This window comes from Hyposmocoma kahamanoa, unplaced genomic scaffold (genome assembly GCF_003589595.1).
Source record: "Hyposmocoma kahamanoa isolate Upper Pololo Valley unplaced genomic scaffold, ASM358959v1 62, whole genome shotgun sequence".
Lineage (NCBI taxonomy): Eukaryota > Metazoa > Arthropoda > Insecta > Lepidoptera > Cosmopterigidae > Hyposmocoma > Hyposmocoma kahamanoa.
In genome coordinates this window covers 25,493,876-25,512,766 of record NW_020653850.1, presented here as the reverse complement: position 1 = coordinate 25,512,766, position 18,891 = coordinate 25,493,876, and the positions used below count along the sequence as shown (strand labels likewise).

At 39.4% G+C, this 18,891-nt stretch overlaps 1 protein-coding gene across 1 annotated transcript; it reads left to right on the top strand.

Annotated features, from left to right (window-relative positions):
• Positions 1–1,631: 1,631 nt before the first annotated feature.
• LOC113229753 (major facilitator superfamily domain-containing protein 8) lies at positions 1,632–18,601 on the top strand. The gene is made up of 7 exons (XM_026463435.1): positions 1,632–1,949; positions 6,918–7,136; positions 9,244–9,487; positions 13,890–14,216; positions 14,362–14,608; positions 14,691–14,961; positions 15,049–18,601. The coding sequence occupies exons 1-7, from the start codon at positions 1,872–1,874 to the stop codon at positions 15,289–15,291; spliced, it is 1,629 nt and encodes a 542-aa protein (XP_026319220.1). The 5' UTR covers positions 1,632–1,871; the 3' UTR covers positions 15,292–18,601.
• Positions 18,602–18,891: the final 290 nt, after the last annotated feature.

Below are 18,891 nucleotides of genomic sequence, written 5' to 3'. Positions count from 1 at the left end.
ATTTAAAGGATTAGGTGAAAAGTTATGTTGAAAAATGTGAGTCCCAAACTTTGAAATGCTCTCTTGTAAAGTTGACATTTTGCAGATCCGTCTTTGTTCTAGGACAGTGTCAATTGTTCCAATTTTCAAAATTTTCGGGATTTTTTCGGATAAATGTCAATTAAAATTTGAAATTTTTGAAAGTTACCCAACAGTTCTCCCTACGACTGTATATAGGTACAAAGTATTTCCCTTTTTTTTTGTTTTAATAAAACCATTATTTTAAAACACGACTCTACAACATCATGAAATACGAACGTCGACTATGTTTCGGCGGGAAACCGGAACGAGGCAGTCGATTTAGCTCAGCTTAACAATTAGAATTTATATACTTACCTAATGAATATGCAGACAGGAAGGTAAGAGCTAAAGACAAAACACTTATTGAAGAGAAGAAATAATAATGGAAAAGGGAAACAAATTGACTTATAGCTACAAACCCATACCACATGTACGTAGTAGTACACGTTACTATTTGAGAGCTATTGCAAGTAGTGGATTTCAGTGGAAAAGTGTGAAACGCGCACTAATGACGCTGGTGGATGTTCTGTTGCTTGGAATGTTATAGGGAGAGTGTAGTAGCCTGCGCGCCTTCATACTCTTGCTTAGTAAGTTTAACGTTCAAAAGTTCAAAAGGGTTAAGAAATGGTCGTAATAAATCCAGTTTTATAAATTATATTCCCGTTTTATTTGTGGTCTTTAAAATGTTTATCGCTCAAGAGATTTTTGGTAACTGGTAAACGGTTAAAAAAAATAACAAGAAGACGTGTTCGATGCCGCGATCGGACGGGGAGTCACGGTGGAACGAAACGAAATCAGAATGCGAGGTAAAAGAACTATGGAACAATTCAAAATTTAAATTTAAATACGAGTGGCCAGGAGCCGGAGAAAGGCGATAAAAAGGTGGGATGACGATGTAAGGAGGTCACACCGTCACAAGTGTATGCGTAGTCAAGAGCACGTCAAGCTTGACACTTTGTACTTTGGACAGTTCTTATCGTAAGCGGCATAGAGTTGGATTTAAGTCTTAAGTGTCAAGCTTGGCGTACTCTTAACCCTGACCTATTTCTGGAAGTTGCACCCTATTTAAAAAATAAATATTTGTTTTATGACAAAGTTTTATGTTTTTTGCTTTGAATTCGTGTAAGTAATGATATAACATATGGTTCGTTTCAAAAAATAAATATACGCGATTTAAATCGAGAAAAATAGTTTCATTTCCTATGTGTAACAATCGCGAAAACCTAAGAACTCGAAACAAATTTTTCGATTAAGTATGTAAAGTTATGTATGTGTATTGAAATTGTGAATGCAGAGGAAGTGAAGGAAGTGCAAACAAAAAGTTTGTCTTCACTTTGCTTTTGGCGATTGTGAGCTGAGATATCTAACCTACTAAGTATGTATTAGTAAAGAAACATTTTTTTTTATCACACACTATCGCTCGCGAGCCTCACCAAGGAAGTTGTCGACTCTACTATAACGTACAGTGGATTGTGGAATTTAGTAGCGACTCTATTGCCAAGATAGATCACGTATCGTCGAACACAAAGGCGCGCGGCGCCCGCGCCGCCGCCGATGACGCGAGGCAGGCACGGTCGTGAATCAGTCCGGTTCGCGGCGGCGCGGAGGTGCGTTGCGTGGCGACTCTGCGGGCCCATCCAGTGATACGATACAATTCTTTGTTTACTTTCGTTACGTTACGATACGGGCTCGCAGTTACTTTAGTTTGTTTCTAGCAAAAAAAATGCTCAGCAGTGGGAGCCGAGTGGGTTACTGTATAGAAAGTGTACGTGACGCGGGGGCGAGGGGGCGGTAGTAAGAGTGAAGATAACATGGAGTGGCTGAAGGCGCTGCGCGGGAGTCGTGTACGCGACGAGCGTGATCTATACCGCGTTGTTCAGGCCCGAAAGGTACCTTGTTCATATAGGTACATTGTTTTACAATTTAGTAGTGCAGAGGATCAAAGATCATTGTGTTTTCCTGCCTTCCATTTACATATTTGAATCTTAACTATCGCTTTCATTTGATATTTTAGTACCAACGAACATAACCGTAGGTTTTCATTTCATTACATTTATCAACCTTAAATAGGCGTAAACATAGAGATACTGTACGAATACGTACCTAACTACAAAGTCTTAAACTGAAACAATAGATCTCAGTATAGAGTGGTTACGGTGGTAAAAGACTTGTCTTTATTATTATACCTTCAGAAACAAGCTAATAGTTAGATTGTTTCTGATATAGAAACTACATATGTGCACACTTTGTATTACATACGTACTTACTTATTCTCTACGACGACGAATGAGCATCTTATCGCTTCATCTCGAGTATGTACAATAGGATAAAATATGCACCGTCTCGGTAACGCACGTGCCATCTGTATAGTGCAAACACACTTTTAGGCATTGGCACTTAAGTCTAAACTTGATAATCTTTATGCGTAAATAACTTGTTGCTCTACGAAGAAAAGAGTCTGTCTTTTACGAAGTACTCAATACTTTATTGCATCCTCAAAAGTTTACAATGCAGCCGGTAGACACGCTTAAGTTAGAGCTTTTGGGCCCGCCTGTAAATACTATTTATACAAAAAGAAAATTCTTAAATTTCAAATAAAACTTTACTAACACTATATCATTATTTTGAAAGATTAATAAATATCTATAAAGGTAAAGAAAATAAAATTAATGGACAATAATAACAAAATATTGCGGTAGCATTTATGCCTAGTATTCGTACATGTATGTCAACTAAATAGAATATAAATTATTTTAATAGGAACATATTTGTTTATCGTTTAAATATTCGCTTACGTGGTGACTTTACGTGGTAACTTTTACTTACTTTTTTTTTTTCAAATATGATGTAAAACTGTTGTCGCTAAATTTCTTTTATTCATGCAGTTTGGTAACTTATTATAAATTTTATTATACATTACAAACGGACTTATGAATGGAGAGAAAGTTGAATTTGGTAACATAAGTCTGTTTTGGTGTCGAAAACAATAGTTTGTCTTGCCATTTTTATTGAGATTAGGATATTTTCTGACAAGATTACAAGATTCAAAAATGTAAATGCATGGTAAAGTTAAAATATTGTATTTTTGGAAGTAGGGTTTGCAGCGAAACGAAAACGAAAAACGACCTGTTGAGTAAAGAAATAATATTTCTAAACTACACTTCAGAAAAAGCATTTAGCACACCCGTGACTGGTATGATGAACCAAGATCGTTAAATCCGTGTACGTTTAAGTAAAATAAGTGTTAATGGTTTTATTACCCTATTGTAATAGAAAGGATAAGCCTTTTCAAGAGATAATATTCATCAGTGCAAATAATATTTCTTCAACTATACCTATTTATTACAATGAAAAGCCAACAAAATGAGTAAGGTTACACCACATTTTTAGGTCGACAATACATGGCTAGAAAGGCAGTCAACAGCGCGCGGTGCAACATAAAGTTTGAATTTGAATCCGTGCCACTTACGATAAGAATGGTCCAAAGTTGAAAGTGTCAGTGTTGCTGGAGTGTCAAACGCCTCCGAGCGCTCGCACTGCAGCTACGCGCCATGCTCCGGCGCGTTTAACACAAAAATCGATTTCCGTCCTCGTACAGTCAAGAGCACGTCAAGCTTGACACTTTGTACTTTGGACCGTTCTTATCGTAAGCGGCATAGAGTTCGATTGAAATCTTAAGTGTCAAGCTTGACGTGCTCTTGACCCTGTACAAACTCTGTAACCGACTACACAAAAGTTAATCCGGTGAGATAATGTGGCGAACGTACTTCTGATTCAAATTGTAGAGCTAACTTCCACACGTTTGATAAAAAAAATAGCTTTGTCCCACCCAGCCGGTTATCATGTAGGTCATATATACAGTTCTCATTTCAACATGAAAAAAAATTATTATTTTTTTTTTTTTTTTTTTTTTTATAAAACGCACACACTCACAGACTCAATATAGCCCCGCACTAGGGAAACCCTGTGTCGCGGGTGCCATGGGGACACACATAGACAACCACAAATTACACCCAAACTCACGAGAGAAATAAATGTAGGCCATACAAACATTTCTCCCGGCCCGGGAATCGAACCTGGGACCTCTGCGTGGCAGTCCGGCATGGTAACCGTTCGGCCACGGAGGCAGTTATAATTAAATCATTGACGAGTTGCAACAATACCATTACCCTCTCAATAAGTACCAAAGTAAGTAAGTGAGTACGCAGTAAGTACCAAAAATACATTTCAGTGTTATGACAAGCTTATACTTAATTCATGTACGTTATTTGTGGTTTAAATATTTCCGTTAAGTATCTATATCAAAATTTAAGTTACCTACTTAATCGACATCATAAGAAAGAAAGTTCGGTACTCGAGAAACAAGAGTTTAAATTCTGGGTAGAGACATCTTCGGAGAGCTTGTTGGAGGAGGGATTCGTAAAATAAAATAACATATTAAATGATTTACGTTAGGAACTGCGTTTATGTGCATATTGTATAAGGTGTACCTTCGTTTCAATAAGAGTATTTGCTCACGGCCAAATAACGTATGACAGGATAAGGTATTTTAATCAAATTCATGAGCGACTAGTAGGCCGCTAGATTACGGGGAAGTCAAGTTAGGTTGGCGTAATGTCTTGTTGTTTTTCTAAATATTTGTTGTTAGTGAACATTAACAATTAATTAACTGCGTTGAGCCAGTGCGCAGCGGCAGACTATGGCCGAAACTCTCTCTAGAAAAGATCCACAGCGCGCCAGTTGGTTGTGTAAAAATGGTGACGATGAATTGACATTAACCTGACTGCCTCAGTGGCCGAACGGTTACCATGCCGGACTGCCACACAGAGGTCCCAGGTTCGATTCCCGGGCCGGGAGAAATGTTTATATGGCTTACATTTATTTCTCTCGTGAGTTTGGGTGTAATTTGTGGTTGTCTACGTGTGTGTCCATGGCACCCGCGATACAGGGTTTCCCTAGTGCGGGGCTATGTTGAGTGTGTGCGTTATTATTATTATTATTACTGAACTGATATGTAATTGGCCGGCCAGGTCTTCGTAGTCTTCATCATTGCCGGCTTGCTTCCATAAGAGCATTTGTAATCATATCAACAGACAACTTGACTTATAAGACTTATTTAGGAGATGTCTACAACCCACAAACAACAGTGTCAACTCAAAAACAATTGCACCTATTGTAATTAAAAACATGTATAAAGACGACTACATAAGAAGACTAACTACTTGCGAAAGCTTCATGAAAGAAAAAGAAATTACTAATTTGCGTAGTTCGTCCTACTGCCCGACCTACAACTTACTTTTTATAAATAAAAATAATATAAAAACGGACATGGACAAAGAAGAAGGGATTTCGTGCTCCCTGATACGCTAAACACGTTACCTAAACACCTTATACAACAAAGCAAAAAAAAGAGTTAAAACATTTTTTATCAAACAGTAGAATTAATATTATTAGAACGAAGTAATTAGTCAAAATGTAACACCAAATTTCATTAAAAGTAGAAATTTACAAGTTTCAAAAAAATCAATTGAAATTGATATTTTTTCCAAAAACGATGCGCGGAATGCTGTGCGGCGACTGCAGCCACCACGTATGTATGGATTGCAACAGGTAGGTTGAATTAATATAATATAAGTAGGTTGAATCAAAGTTATTTACGAGTATTTTGTTTTGTATGTACGTACAATAAATAAATGAAAAAAAAACAGTTGTTTTGTACGTTTAAAAGTAAATGTCTACATAATAACACTAGTTTTTTTTTAATGTAATGCAAACCTAGAACCCGTCAGACGAATCACTTTTAATGCGAAATGGTGTTCACCTGTAGACATCTGGGATATTAAGCAATACTTTCTTCATGTCGAAAATTATGTTGTCGTCCGTGAGGCATAAGATCCTAAGTCTTACGTTGGCTCTACTTACCCATCATTCCAGAAGACCGCTAGCAATGCTGTTTTGGGGCAGAATTGTGTAGGACGTTGGTATCTGCACAGTGCACAGTGGACTTGCTTCTGCATTAAAATACCTACATAGAATTTGCACGTAAACTACTCCTCGTGGTACCTAATACACGACTGACGTAAAATATTAATTTTTGTTTAAAAATACAACAGCGATTCTAAGTTACTTGTTAATAAAATCATGAAATGAAAGAAAAATCCACGAATGAGTAGTTTTTTTATGAAAAAATGGTTTCCATTAGTGCTTGAATATTTAAAATTTTAGTATGATGCCACGAAATGCATTATAATTATGAATTAGTTACTGCATAATACCACATGCGTATGTACCTTTCTTTAAAAAAAAATATTACGTGTCTAGTAGGTACACTTATTTGACACGTAATATTTGTTTTAAAAGAAAGGTACACACGCTTGTGGTATTACTGCGCCATGGTGCAGTTACAATACAAAGTTAAATCAATTAGGCATTGATTTATTTTTGAAACTACTTAATTAATATTTTGAAGATGTTGGTGCACCTAAGGTAGTTTGCTTTTCATAAGGCGGCGCCTAAGAAAATAATCTAACTCTCAAGTTGTTATTTCGTGTTGTACCTAATTCCGTCAGCAAATAATGATCGAAGCAGGTTTTAGCGACATATCGACGCTTTATGTTGCTAAAATCTGGGTTTTCTTGGGTTTTCTCCATGACTAAAATTGTAAAACTCACCAAAAGATAAATGACAAAAATCTACCAAAAGTCGACTTTGGGACAAAAATATTTACAATAAAACTAACACAGCGAGCTGGAAATCAAAAGCATGTGAATTTTGAACAGGACTCGCAGCCGAATCGGTAAATGAGAAATTGGCTTAGTACAAATGAAGCGATGACAGTTGGGAAATAAATGTTGCAGTTGGCTGCAGACGGAGGAGCCGCAGCGGTGGTGATGGAAGCAATGGACGAGGTGGAGAATGGCGCTGCAGAGACGGCACTGACGCAACAGCCGTCGATCGAGGATGCACGCTCGAGACGCGAACGCTGGCGCAGCGTCTACATCATCTACTTCACCATGTTCCAGATGTCGCTGGGATTCAGCATTGTGCTCACCGGCGTCTGGCCCTATCTCGATAAGGCGAGTCTAACCGCTTTCGCAGCCGACGCTTCAAATTATATTGATTCCATCCAAGGATGCAATGATTGCCGCACGCGATCAGCAAGCAACCTCGGACAGAGTTCCGCTTCGTGTACTAACGTTTAAGTACTACACGAACCGAAAATATCGTGGAACTGGATAAACATAATCTCAGTACAGAGTACTAAAAAACCAACCTCAAAAGTATGTGGAATTACGTCTATTTGCTAAGTTTTATTGAAATATCCCCTATTTCGCCACTATACAGGACTTGACATTGGAGATAATAAAAATCGGTTCTCATTCCTCAAAGTATATTGAGAGAAAAACGCCTTGAATTGGAGAAATAGCTAAATCAACCATTAAAGTAATTGCTCCTAAATTAAAGTTATGCGCTATTTATAAAAATGAATCTTCATGCGTGAACAGCCACCCTTCGAGGTGGATGCTTTTCTTCAAAATGAAATGGGACCACTATGGAAGTACTAAGTATTCTTTTTTTGTTGGAAAGGGGTTTCCAACAAAAAAAGAATCATGAAAATCGGTTCACAAATACCGGAGTTATCGCGTAACATACATAAAAAAAAACATACAGACGAATTGAGAACCTCCTCCTTTTTTGAAGTCGGTTAATAATGTAGATATTATGTTTATTATTTTGAACGATATGGTTTTTCATCATGAACGAACAAAGCAGCCACGGCCATGCTTTGTTGCTTAGTCACAGTTTAGTACCAAATTCATGCTTTCCCTGGCATTGACTTTGACTGGCACGTGTAAATCTCAACGTCATATTATGTCACCTGTTTCTACGACGGACCTCGTCTTCCGCCATCAATTGCCGGCCTAACTCCAATATGCTTACGCGCAGTGCGCCCGCACACAAGAGACACATTCATTATTCATGGATGAAATATAGAGGTTCAATTGTTTCCAGCAAAGTCATCGGCTTACGCCAACCGCACATAAATAGATACAAATTAACGAATCTGTTTCCTAATGTGTTTTGAATGGTTAATTTCATTACAAGCAGTAAGTATAGTGCGCGTTTTATAGGCACAAGTAATAAAATACACGATTAGATAAAAACTGTATCTTCGCTCACTCGTTACCGCAACAACAATACGATTAGGTAACAAGTAATAGGGCTCTGGTAAACAAACGCGATGCTGCTGTGTGAAGGATGATAGCTGATTTATTATATTATTATTATATTAGACATTGTAAATTCACATCTGTAATGTCAAACGACTTTATTGCCGATGATTTATTAGCAAGTGTTCGTTTATTAGGACAATAACACGCGATGGCGAATACTTGGCGCGGCGCCCGCGGCGCGCTCGCGCGTCGTCCGTCTCTCGTTCATTGAAATGCTACCGGCCACGGGACGGGAATGCGGCTACGTGTGTTGGTTGACGACAAAAAAAAAATCCTCATGCACATTATAATAATTAAATATAGTTACTTACATTTCTTAAATTGGTATCGTTATAATCTCGGCACATATTATCAAATATTATTATTATTATATCAAGTTATTATCGATTCTTACTTCACCTTAATAATATAGAGGAATATAACCGTAGGGATAAAAAAGGAAGGAAATGTTGAAGGAAATACACTTATCACTAATCTAGTCAGGAATTAAATATAAAACGTTCGTGGATTTGGATATTCAATCTTCATTAGGTATCAATTCGTTCAGCCGGCGCGGCGGTAAAATAATAAAGTCATTTGATTGCAATTGATGAGTTTATCCATTTTTCACAGTAATTAGTTCCAAAGTACAAAAGGTAGATCAGGCTAAAAAAGATTTTAAATGTCACGCGTCAAGTTAACAGGGAGCTTTCCAAGTAATTCACACAAAAAGTACATCTTGTCAATGCGCGCTCGTTTACAAAGCACTGATCAACTTCCCTTTTTATTTTCATAACCCTGCCAACGACCGTCATGTCACAGAAGTAGGTGCCTGGTTCTAAATCATAGTTTTACGTATTTTTTAAATGCTAGTAGGATTTTAAAGCTCTTTCATTGAATATCAATCACGCTAGAGTCCGATGATTTTAATTACCAAAATAGGCTGTATAAAGTGGTGATGTGTTTTTAGCTGGAGCCAGGTTCGTCGAAGGAAGTCTTGGGGCTGGCGGTGGGAGCAAACCCTCTGGGGCAGCTGGTGTTCTCGCCGGTGTTCGGATGGTGGGCCAACCGGGCCGGATCTGTGCGTGCGCCGCTGCTGGCCTCGCTTGTGCTGTTCGTGCTCGCCAGCGCACTCTATGCACAGTTGCACCTCACGCGTCCCTACGCCAGCTACTGTATGGTCTTTGCGCGGTTTCTCGTCGGTGTGAGTTCAGGTCTCTGCTCGCGCCTTTATAGGTGCCTACAGATACGATCGACATTGTCGATCGACAGTCTCGATCGTCATTGTCATGTTGATCGTCGAAAAATCATGCCGACCATCTTGGATTTAGAAATGAGTGCCATATTCGTAATGAGCATCCCCAAATACCTCGAAAATGATATCCATATTGCATTTATTTGAAAAGTCATGTCCGCCACTTGGATTTACAAAGAAGTGCTATATTCGTAATGAGCACCTCCAAATATCTCGAAAACGATACCCAACTTGCCATTATTTGAGAAATCGTGCACGCCATATTGCATTTAGAAATGCGAAAAGTCGTGTCAGCCATCACGTATTCAGATATAAATGCCATTTCCATAAGGATTACCAAAAAATTTTTTGAAAATTCTTGGCAACCATCTTGGATTTAGAAATTAATGACATTCTCAATAAGCACTTCCAAACAACTCGAAAACGCTTATAATTCTCGTTCGACAATGTCGATTATGTCTGTAGGCACCTAATCGACATTGTCGATCGACACTGTCGGGCGTATCTGTAGGTACCTGATGGCATTGACGGCAATGGGCAAATTTCATTTTCACTTAACTAGTTCGGATATGCTTTCTTTCTCATTAGAAATCTGCGCGCAAAAGCGTTTCCACGCTAGCGTGGAAAAGGTTTTTTAAATTCGAACTTGACGGTAGACTGTGGTGCACCTAACTTTTTTTTTTTTTTTTATAAATAACGCACACACTCAACATAGCCCCGCACTAGGGAAACCCTGTGTCGCGGGTGCCATGGACACACATATAGACAACCACAAATTACATTTTCTCCCGGCCCGGGAATCGAACCTGGGACCTCTGCGTGGCAGTCCGGCATGGTAACCGTTCGGCCACGGAGGCAGTTTTTTCTTTCGATGAAATAAAAAAAATGATGACACGTTCAATAACGCGATTTTTCGTGCATTGTATAAGTGATTTAAGACTGTTGGTATATTTTATTCATATTATTGTTTACATGGGGCTTGTCAACTTTTGTCTCAGGGTGACGGGTGCAGTGGTAGTGCCTCTCAGATCTTTACAATTTAAATCTCTGAGTGGCACTGTAACTGCTATGACCAGGCGTGTAGTTTACCATCAGGCGCACGATTTGTTCGTCCCGTCTCTTGATGTTAAATAAAAAAAAACATTAAATTGATAACGGTAACTAATTTTGTTTATGAAATTATTTTAATTCGTCGAAGAACTAAACTGATTTGTTATCACAGACATATATCTAGATAGACGCCGCAAGTACAGCAATTTGTATGAAAACCAAGCGTGCCACATTTTTTGTACCCACTATGACGTCACTAGAGCTATTTAGTGATGGAAGGGTCATATTCATATAAATTGTACATGTAACTAAACAGCAACGAAACGCAAAGTAACGAAAATAACGAAACGGAACATAAGGGCTTGGGCACAGTTGAGGAAATTAAACTAACTTAATACAAAATAAACGATGATATTCTTTCCCTTTCACTCCACGACGACGTGGCGAGGAAATAATCATTGATAGTATAAGTCTACATAATAACAAATAATAATATTTAGTGAGTCTTTATTCGCAATATAAGCTGATTCAACATAATTATTTTTTTTCTAGGCATAATAGAAAAGTTGTCAAGGTTTTTATTTTCAGCCGATAATTTTGTTGTCTCAGCCTTCGTTCGTTTATATCAAAATCAGAATACATTTTTTTAGCTTATTGTTTTCCAGCACTAGTTGAATATATGCAGGATTTCCATTTAAATTTATTATCTCTCGTAGGCTTACATTACTTTTACTTCTTTTTTCGTAACTCCATTTCTGTCTTTGTATCTCTTAGTCTTTCTTTCCTCTGATTTCAAAGTAAGTAGCTTTTAAGCATTTGTGTTATGGAAATCGAAAACAACGACAATACGATAAACACCTAGTCGCGAGACAATATAGAAAAGTTAGTTTTTTCTGCATTAACTCGTCCGGGGATCGTACTCGGGGGCTCAGACATGGGAAACCATGAAAATCGATGTGCAAGCCACTCGACTACGGCGGTCGTGGATTATATAGCATTTGAACAGTAACAAATAAGTACATAATTTTGTATAGTTAGAAAGAGCTCAATATGATCGCTGCTTTTTCCGTATCGTTACGTAACGAAACGTTACTAAACCGACAATAAAAACCAAGAAAATATAATTTAGCTCTTTGAATAAACGCTCGCAAATGTGATCAAATGAAGCCTTACTACGTAATTTTAACTGTACTTTATAAAAACAAAGAAATATTTAAATAAATTGATAGGTTTCTTACCGTATTTACTGAAAGTTCGTGACCAAACCGAAAATTAAATGTACCCGAAATTGAGGTGCGATCAATTTCACAGCTGACGTTTTAAAATAGGCATATGTCCACGATACATTCCTTAATTTAAAATAGAACAATTATGCCTACGTTAAAATTGTTTATTATTTGTTTTTAATGAATCTGTAACGATCGATTTGCGCAACGAAACAAAATGTTACGAAACGGAAAAAAGACACAGTAATTTTAAATGATTTTTTTAAACACTATTTTTTAAAATTCTAATAACTATATTCATATTACAGTCATAATATGTCAACTTCATGAATTTCTCTGCTAACCGGCGGCTGTAATGATCCGTTGAGTTCGATACCCGAGGGATGTGACATTTAAAATTTCAAAGAAAGTAAAATTGTTAAAATTTTAATTGTTCAAAAAACTATTATAATTTATTAAAATTTTAGAGTAAATTAATGGTTTTTTATATAAAAATACCAGCCGTATATTTATATACGGCTGGTATATATTTAATTATATATTTAATTTATATTTAATTTTTTAATCGACTTTAAATATTAAAATTATTGACCTTCCAATAAAATGAGCTTATTATCTAACATGTTTTTGTAATAGACGATCTCATCGATTAACTTAAATAATGAAAACACACGTCAATATATGAACTTACGACTGTCTTAATTAATTTTACTAGATTATTTTCTGTTGGTAATTGATCAAATTGGTGAATGGCAAGACTAATGAAAATATTACTGCTGACAAAATATGGTAAAATCTTATTAATCAGAAGAGGTTTACTTAAGGACATCCTCGTGTGAAATTTTTGTGACTTGTTTATTATATCTCGTATTTCTAACTCTGCTACTCTGCATATTTGGATAGCATCTGAGGTGGGATAAACTACACTACCTTCGTCCTCGAAAGCAACGAACTGATACGTATGACCAACTCCGGGTTTTTGTCTGTACAAAAACCTGGAGTTGGTCATTAATTAGTCAGTCTGTCAGAGAGCGCACTGTTAATTCTTTGCATTATATATTTTTTGTATTAATCGTACTACATATCCGGCGATGTATGTAATTATTTGCTCACTATATTCGGATATTCGAGGCAACGTGCTGCAAAAATTATCGAAATTACAGCTGATACTACTGATAATAGGTACTACAAAACTTAAAAAACTAAACGTTATAACAAAAGAGTTATACAATATTTTTATAATATTGCTAAGGTCATAATAATTTTCGTCCCTTTGTTTTCAAAATCGATCAGAATAGAGAACAGTGTTGCCTAACGGATACACCACTAAATGTTAAATTTGGCCAAAGATATGTACAAGCGGCCGTACCACGAAACTGAATGCATTAAACAAAAGTGCGTTCGTTCGATGTTCATGGCGTATTCACAAAGGATCATAAATATATCGTACCAAGTAAAAGGCGCAATGTATTACATACAGAGGCATACACTCTGTTGCATATTAGTTTTCTCGAATTTCATATAAAACCAAAATAATTGTTTTTAAAATGAATTATGAAACTTCTGATTACAAAATCACTTGCCCGTGGAGTGAAACGTCCCTGTTTACCCGTTTACACAGTTATGGTGCTTTTGCAGTTTACAATGGCACAATTATGCATTTTTCGCGTTTTCGACTGATGTTTGTCTATGAATACGGTCGAGCGCGTTCTGAAGTGTAGCAGCGGCAACTAAGTGAATTTCACTTAGTTTGGGCACGCGAAGTACGTACACTTGCGGCGTCTATCTAGATAAATGTCTGTGTTTGTTATAGGTCATTGTTTTTCTTTCATCTGCTATTTTCCTCGCTATAGTGAGGTGAAAAGTAGTGTGTTTTGCTCGGCAGCAAAATTGTTTTGCGTCTCGGGCCTTGAGACCCTCGCTACGCTCAGGAATCTGTTTTTGAACCACTCGCTTCGCTCACGGTTCAATCTTAGCTTCCTTCGCTCGCTCAGGCTTCAGCACAAGCACTCGCGTCAAACAACAACTTTGCAGCCTAGCATATCCAATGACTATAGTGACCGTAGATTGTGCGCGTGCCTGCAGCGAACATAGCGGTGGCGCGGTCGTACCTGTCAGCGGCGACGATGGTGCGCGAGCGCACGCGCGCCGTGGCGGTGGTGTCGCTGGCGCAGGTGCTGGGCTTCGTGGTGGGGCCGGCGCTGCAGGCGGCCGCGGCGCCGCTGGGCGGCGGCGAGCCGTACGCGCCGCCCGGCGCCGGGGAGCGCCCGGTGCGCCTCGACATGTACACGGCCGCCGGCTGGATCAACGCGCTGCTTGGCCTCGTCAACTTCGCGCTCTTTCTGCCTTGCTGTTTCAAGGAGCGGCGTGTGGCCGCGAGAGAGGCCATGCTCGTCCACGGGAAACAATCGGGTCCGTTCATAACTGGATTGTTTTGCAGGCCTTGAAAAACCTGTAAAATAAAACAGATTGCATTAATTTACGCAGTAGTAGGTACCAAATAATGTAAGAGGAAGCGAATACTTATTTATTTATATTGGGACGGTCTCTGTTATAGAAAAAGAAGCGCTCAAGGAGTTGAAACCTGACTACGTGAGCAGTTGGACGCTGATTGCGGCGTTTTTCGTACTGGTATTCAACTTCGTGCTGCTGGAGACGCTGGCCACTTCGCTCACCATGGACCAGTTCGCATGGAGTAAGAAGCAGGCACTAGAGTACATGGGTCTCCTTATGAGCGCCGGAGCCGTCGTTGCTTGTGTCACCTTTGCTCTTATCGGACCGCTCACCAGAATATTCGAGGAGAGGTGAGGCGAAGCCTTTTCCTATAAAGTGGTGTGGAGCGGTGCGTTACGGGGCTCGGAGTTAGCTGAGCTGACAATGTTGCAGGGCTTTGCTGTTGTGGGGCGGGTTCTTGCTGACAGGGCTGGCATCTATATGGTGCGTACCCTGGGGCCCGGGGCCGCCGCCGTTGGCACCCCCGAACGCGGCCGAAGCGGGCGGCGGCTGCCCGCAGGAGGCCCAGCCGTGGTGTGCCACTTCGCGCGCTCTCACGCTGCCGCAATTCCTACTGGGCTACGCGTGCGTCTCTGTCGGATACCCGCTCGGCGTCACACTCATACAGACCATCTTCTCCAAGGTGCTAGGCCCGAGGCCGCAGGTGCGTCCCGTGCCGGCCGATCGCCGCTCCGTGCTCCGTCGTCGAAGCGAGCGTGTGCTGTAGTAGTACGTGTGCCTTTGTGTGCAGGGCGTGTGGCAGGGGCTGCTCACGGGCGCGGGGTGTCTAGCCCGCGCGCTGGGCCCCTTGTTTGTGGCGGCGGTGTACGCGAGGCGCGGACCCGACGCCACTTTCGGCGTCACCGCGGGGCTGACGCTGGCCGCGTTGATGGCGCTGCGGCTGGTGTATTCGCGCCTGCGCCCCCCCGCCGCACCCGCCGCACCCGCCGCACCTGAGGCGCGCGAGCTGCAGCCGCTCGGCGCTGACGCGTGACCAACGCCGGCCGTATGCCGCGCGCCGGTGACACCTCCAAAAGATTAAATCGTTGAATTGTTGATAATTATTTATTAAGACATGAACGTGTTAATAAGAGCCAATGCACAGGGCATATTTTAAACGCGCCGACGATGCGCGTTTTACGAACGCGCCTTTACAGCGCCGTGAACGTGAGTCGTCTGCGAGTATTCGCGCCGCAGACGCACTGTAGTGAATTGATGAAAACACGCGCAAATATCGTGTTGCAAGCAAGTAGCTTTTATATACTCCACTGTAGTTTACACTTAGAATTTCATGTAGTTACTTCATTTCAAAAACTAACTGAAATTAACAAACAAATCTCATAACATCTATCTCTTATCAAAATGCACGATACATGCGCGCGGCTGCAGCGCTCGTATATGCGGAAATACGCCGTGTGCATGGGCTCTTAGGTTCTTCAATTCCATCGATAAACGAAGTTTCCGTATTTTTGAGTTGCTGAGTCCCGATTGGATTGCTGATAAATAGTTAAACGCGCCACTCATAAAATTGTTAATCCGAGCGGGTAAGCACCCATGTTGTACCTGCATATGTTACATAGGTAGTTTCTAAAATTGTATATAACAAGAGGCACGTACCTATACCTACTATTATGCTTAGTACTATATTAGTACTTAGTATTATACGTACCTACATATATGTAGTTACTGAGTGGTTAAGTAGGTAATATGATTGTTAATCAGTCGATAGATTCGTACTGGAGACGTCACGTGATAGTGATACGCATCAGGAATATAAGACTGATAGGCTACTTTGCCATATTTTCGTTGTACATAAAGTACTTTAATGTTCTCGTACTATTGTATAGACAACATTTTTGTTTTACTTAAGTACATACAACATATTATTTGTGCGTATTTTTGATAATGTAATTCGGTGACGAGGGAAACAGCAAAATAAAAGCAGCGGACGCGGTGACAATTTATCGCCCGCTCAATCTTGAACTAGAGAGTAAAAAGTAACACTATCATGATATCAAGTAACACTATAAAATGTTTTATATCAGATATTTGGGATCCGTTCATTATGCCCCTGGTTGCTTTTGCTCCCGTTTTGTTTGCACCCGATTCATTAGTATAAATCTAATTCAAAGCAATTTTAATTAAATGTATTAGTATGCACAAAAGTGCTTTTCCTAAAATAATAAAATTTTGATAGGTGTGTAATATTATTAGCAGAAAAAGTCGTTCTATATATGTTCGATCTTTGTATTAACAATCAGAATAAACAAAATAATCAATAATTGGTAGGTACGTGTAATTGTAATTTATCATTTTATTATTATTTATTTATTATATGGACAACAAAACAGATAACAATGAAATCACATTTGTAAGAGTTAAATATAACATAAGTTCTGTACTAGATTGTAACCCTACTTATGTTGACAGATCATTATAAAGTAACAAGAAAGATCTACTCTTCACAATTTGCTAGTAATAATTTACTTACTTATTAATATTCCTGATCAATGCAAGGGTCAGTGGAGAAGAAATCTAGTCTTGTCGACAGTCCATGGTTAGTCGTTTGAATTTGACATTTAAGGCAGATTCCGATTGGGGCGATACCAATCTTGTCAAATGTAACCTCAGAATATTTATTTTGTGATCTGAGAATGTAATGCTATCAAAACGCAGGCGTGTCTATTCTCCACAGAAACGGAGTCAATTTGACCTGGCTCCGACTTTTTGTGATATCTCCATACCGAAAACCGACAGCCTCTACTTGGAATGGTACCTGTCGTCTAATTTATACTTCGGCAGTTGCATCGAATCCATGACCCTTTTTTGGTCATGGATTCAATGCAACTGCCTGCCATGAAGCTTGGCGTCCTCTCCAGGGTGAGGCGTTACTTCACACCGCGATAGTTGCTTCAACTGTACCAAGCACAAGTCCGGTCATACATGGAGTACTTCAGCCACCTATGGAATGGCTATCTTACATACGAGTAGGTACCAATTGGCCACTTTGGATTCAATCGACAAGCGCAAGTCAAGAGGCGTTTAAGTGACACAGATTTAGTAGAGGTGAAGCTGCATAGACTTGAACACCGTCTTAAAGTTACCTTACTTTACGGTGTTTCGCCTCGTCGCTATTCGAGATGGGAATGCGGGTACGCAACCGCACACTAGCTGTTGTGGGTATATTCCAAAGATTCGCACGAAGCGTTTCGCTTCCACATTTATATTTATATGGATGGAGGTCAAATGCGCACTTATTTACTTATATAAAACTCACTAATTTATTAAATACAAAAACGAAATGGGTTTGGGTGAATACATATGGACGTGTTGGGCGAGTTACTAGTCCTTTAAATATTCTGAATCTTGAGTGAAAAATATTCAAATCGGAGCTTTTCATAGATATCTAGTCGTAAAGTCGACACATTCCTGTCAGGGGATTTTATAAGGAAATGTTATTCTTATACGTTCGCAGGGTAAATGTCTTGTTAAATATTTGGGAATTACGCCTTGTGCAGATGTCTATTTTACTTAAAAGGTAAGAAGAGTCAATTTCGCCATGAATAATCTTATTGAATTACATATTTTGTCAATTATATGTATATGTCAATTATATATTTTATCGCACTTAATACTTAAAAATAATTTTATACGATAATAAACACGAAATATTTTTTTATGATACCAAGCCGCGCGACGAACTAGTCGTGCGCCTGGTGGTAAGTGACACGCCTGTCGACAACAGTGGTAGTGCCACTCAGACTTTCAATTACAAAGAACAACGGGCGTAATGACGCCCGTCACCCTGAGACATAAGTTGACATGTCCCATGTGCCTGTAATTTCACCAGCACTTACCCTTCAAAACCGACATGCAGCAATGCTCACATTACTGCTTGGCGCCAGGAATACGTAAGGTGGCAGTACTTTCCTGTATGAACTCTTTTCACAAGGAGCTCTGCTGTCACTGCTACTAAGCTACTATGTATTAATGGTACTTACACGTACCTGTACATGAATAATTCGCATTTTATTTTATGTAGGTATTATTTTGTCGTCTTACCAATTCGAGCTTTTTGACAACCAATAATTAAGAAATAAGTGCATCATACGTACATACTTAAATTAATAAGTTCTTAAACATTTAAGTTGTCAACAGTATTTAATGCAAGCAAACTCGTATCTGACAATAAATATAATAATAACATAATAACGCACACACTCAACATAGCCCCGCACTAGGGAAACCCTGTGTCGCGGGTGCCATGGACACACACATAGACAACCACAAATTACACCCAAACTCACGAGAGAAACAAATGTAGGCCATACAAATATTTCTCCCGGCCCGGGAATCGAACCCGGGGACCTCTGCGTGGCAGTCCGGTATGGTAACCGTTCGGCCACGGAGGCAGTTAAATAATAAAATAAAACTTATTTGAATCGGGTGCAAACACAACGGGTGCAAAAGAAACCAGGGATATAACGAAGGTAGGGGAAAGGTGTACGAGATGATCTCGGAGGTAAGATGATCCTTTTCAATTGTAGCGAAACTGGTAACGTCATCTAGATATTTTCTTCGATAAAATGTAGGC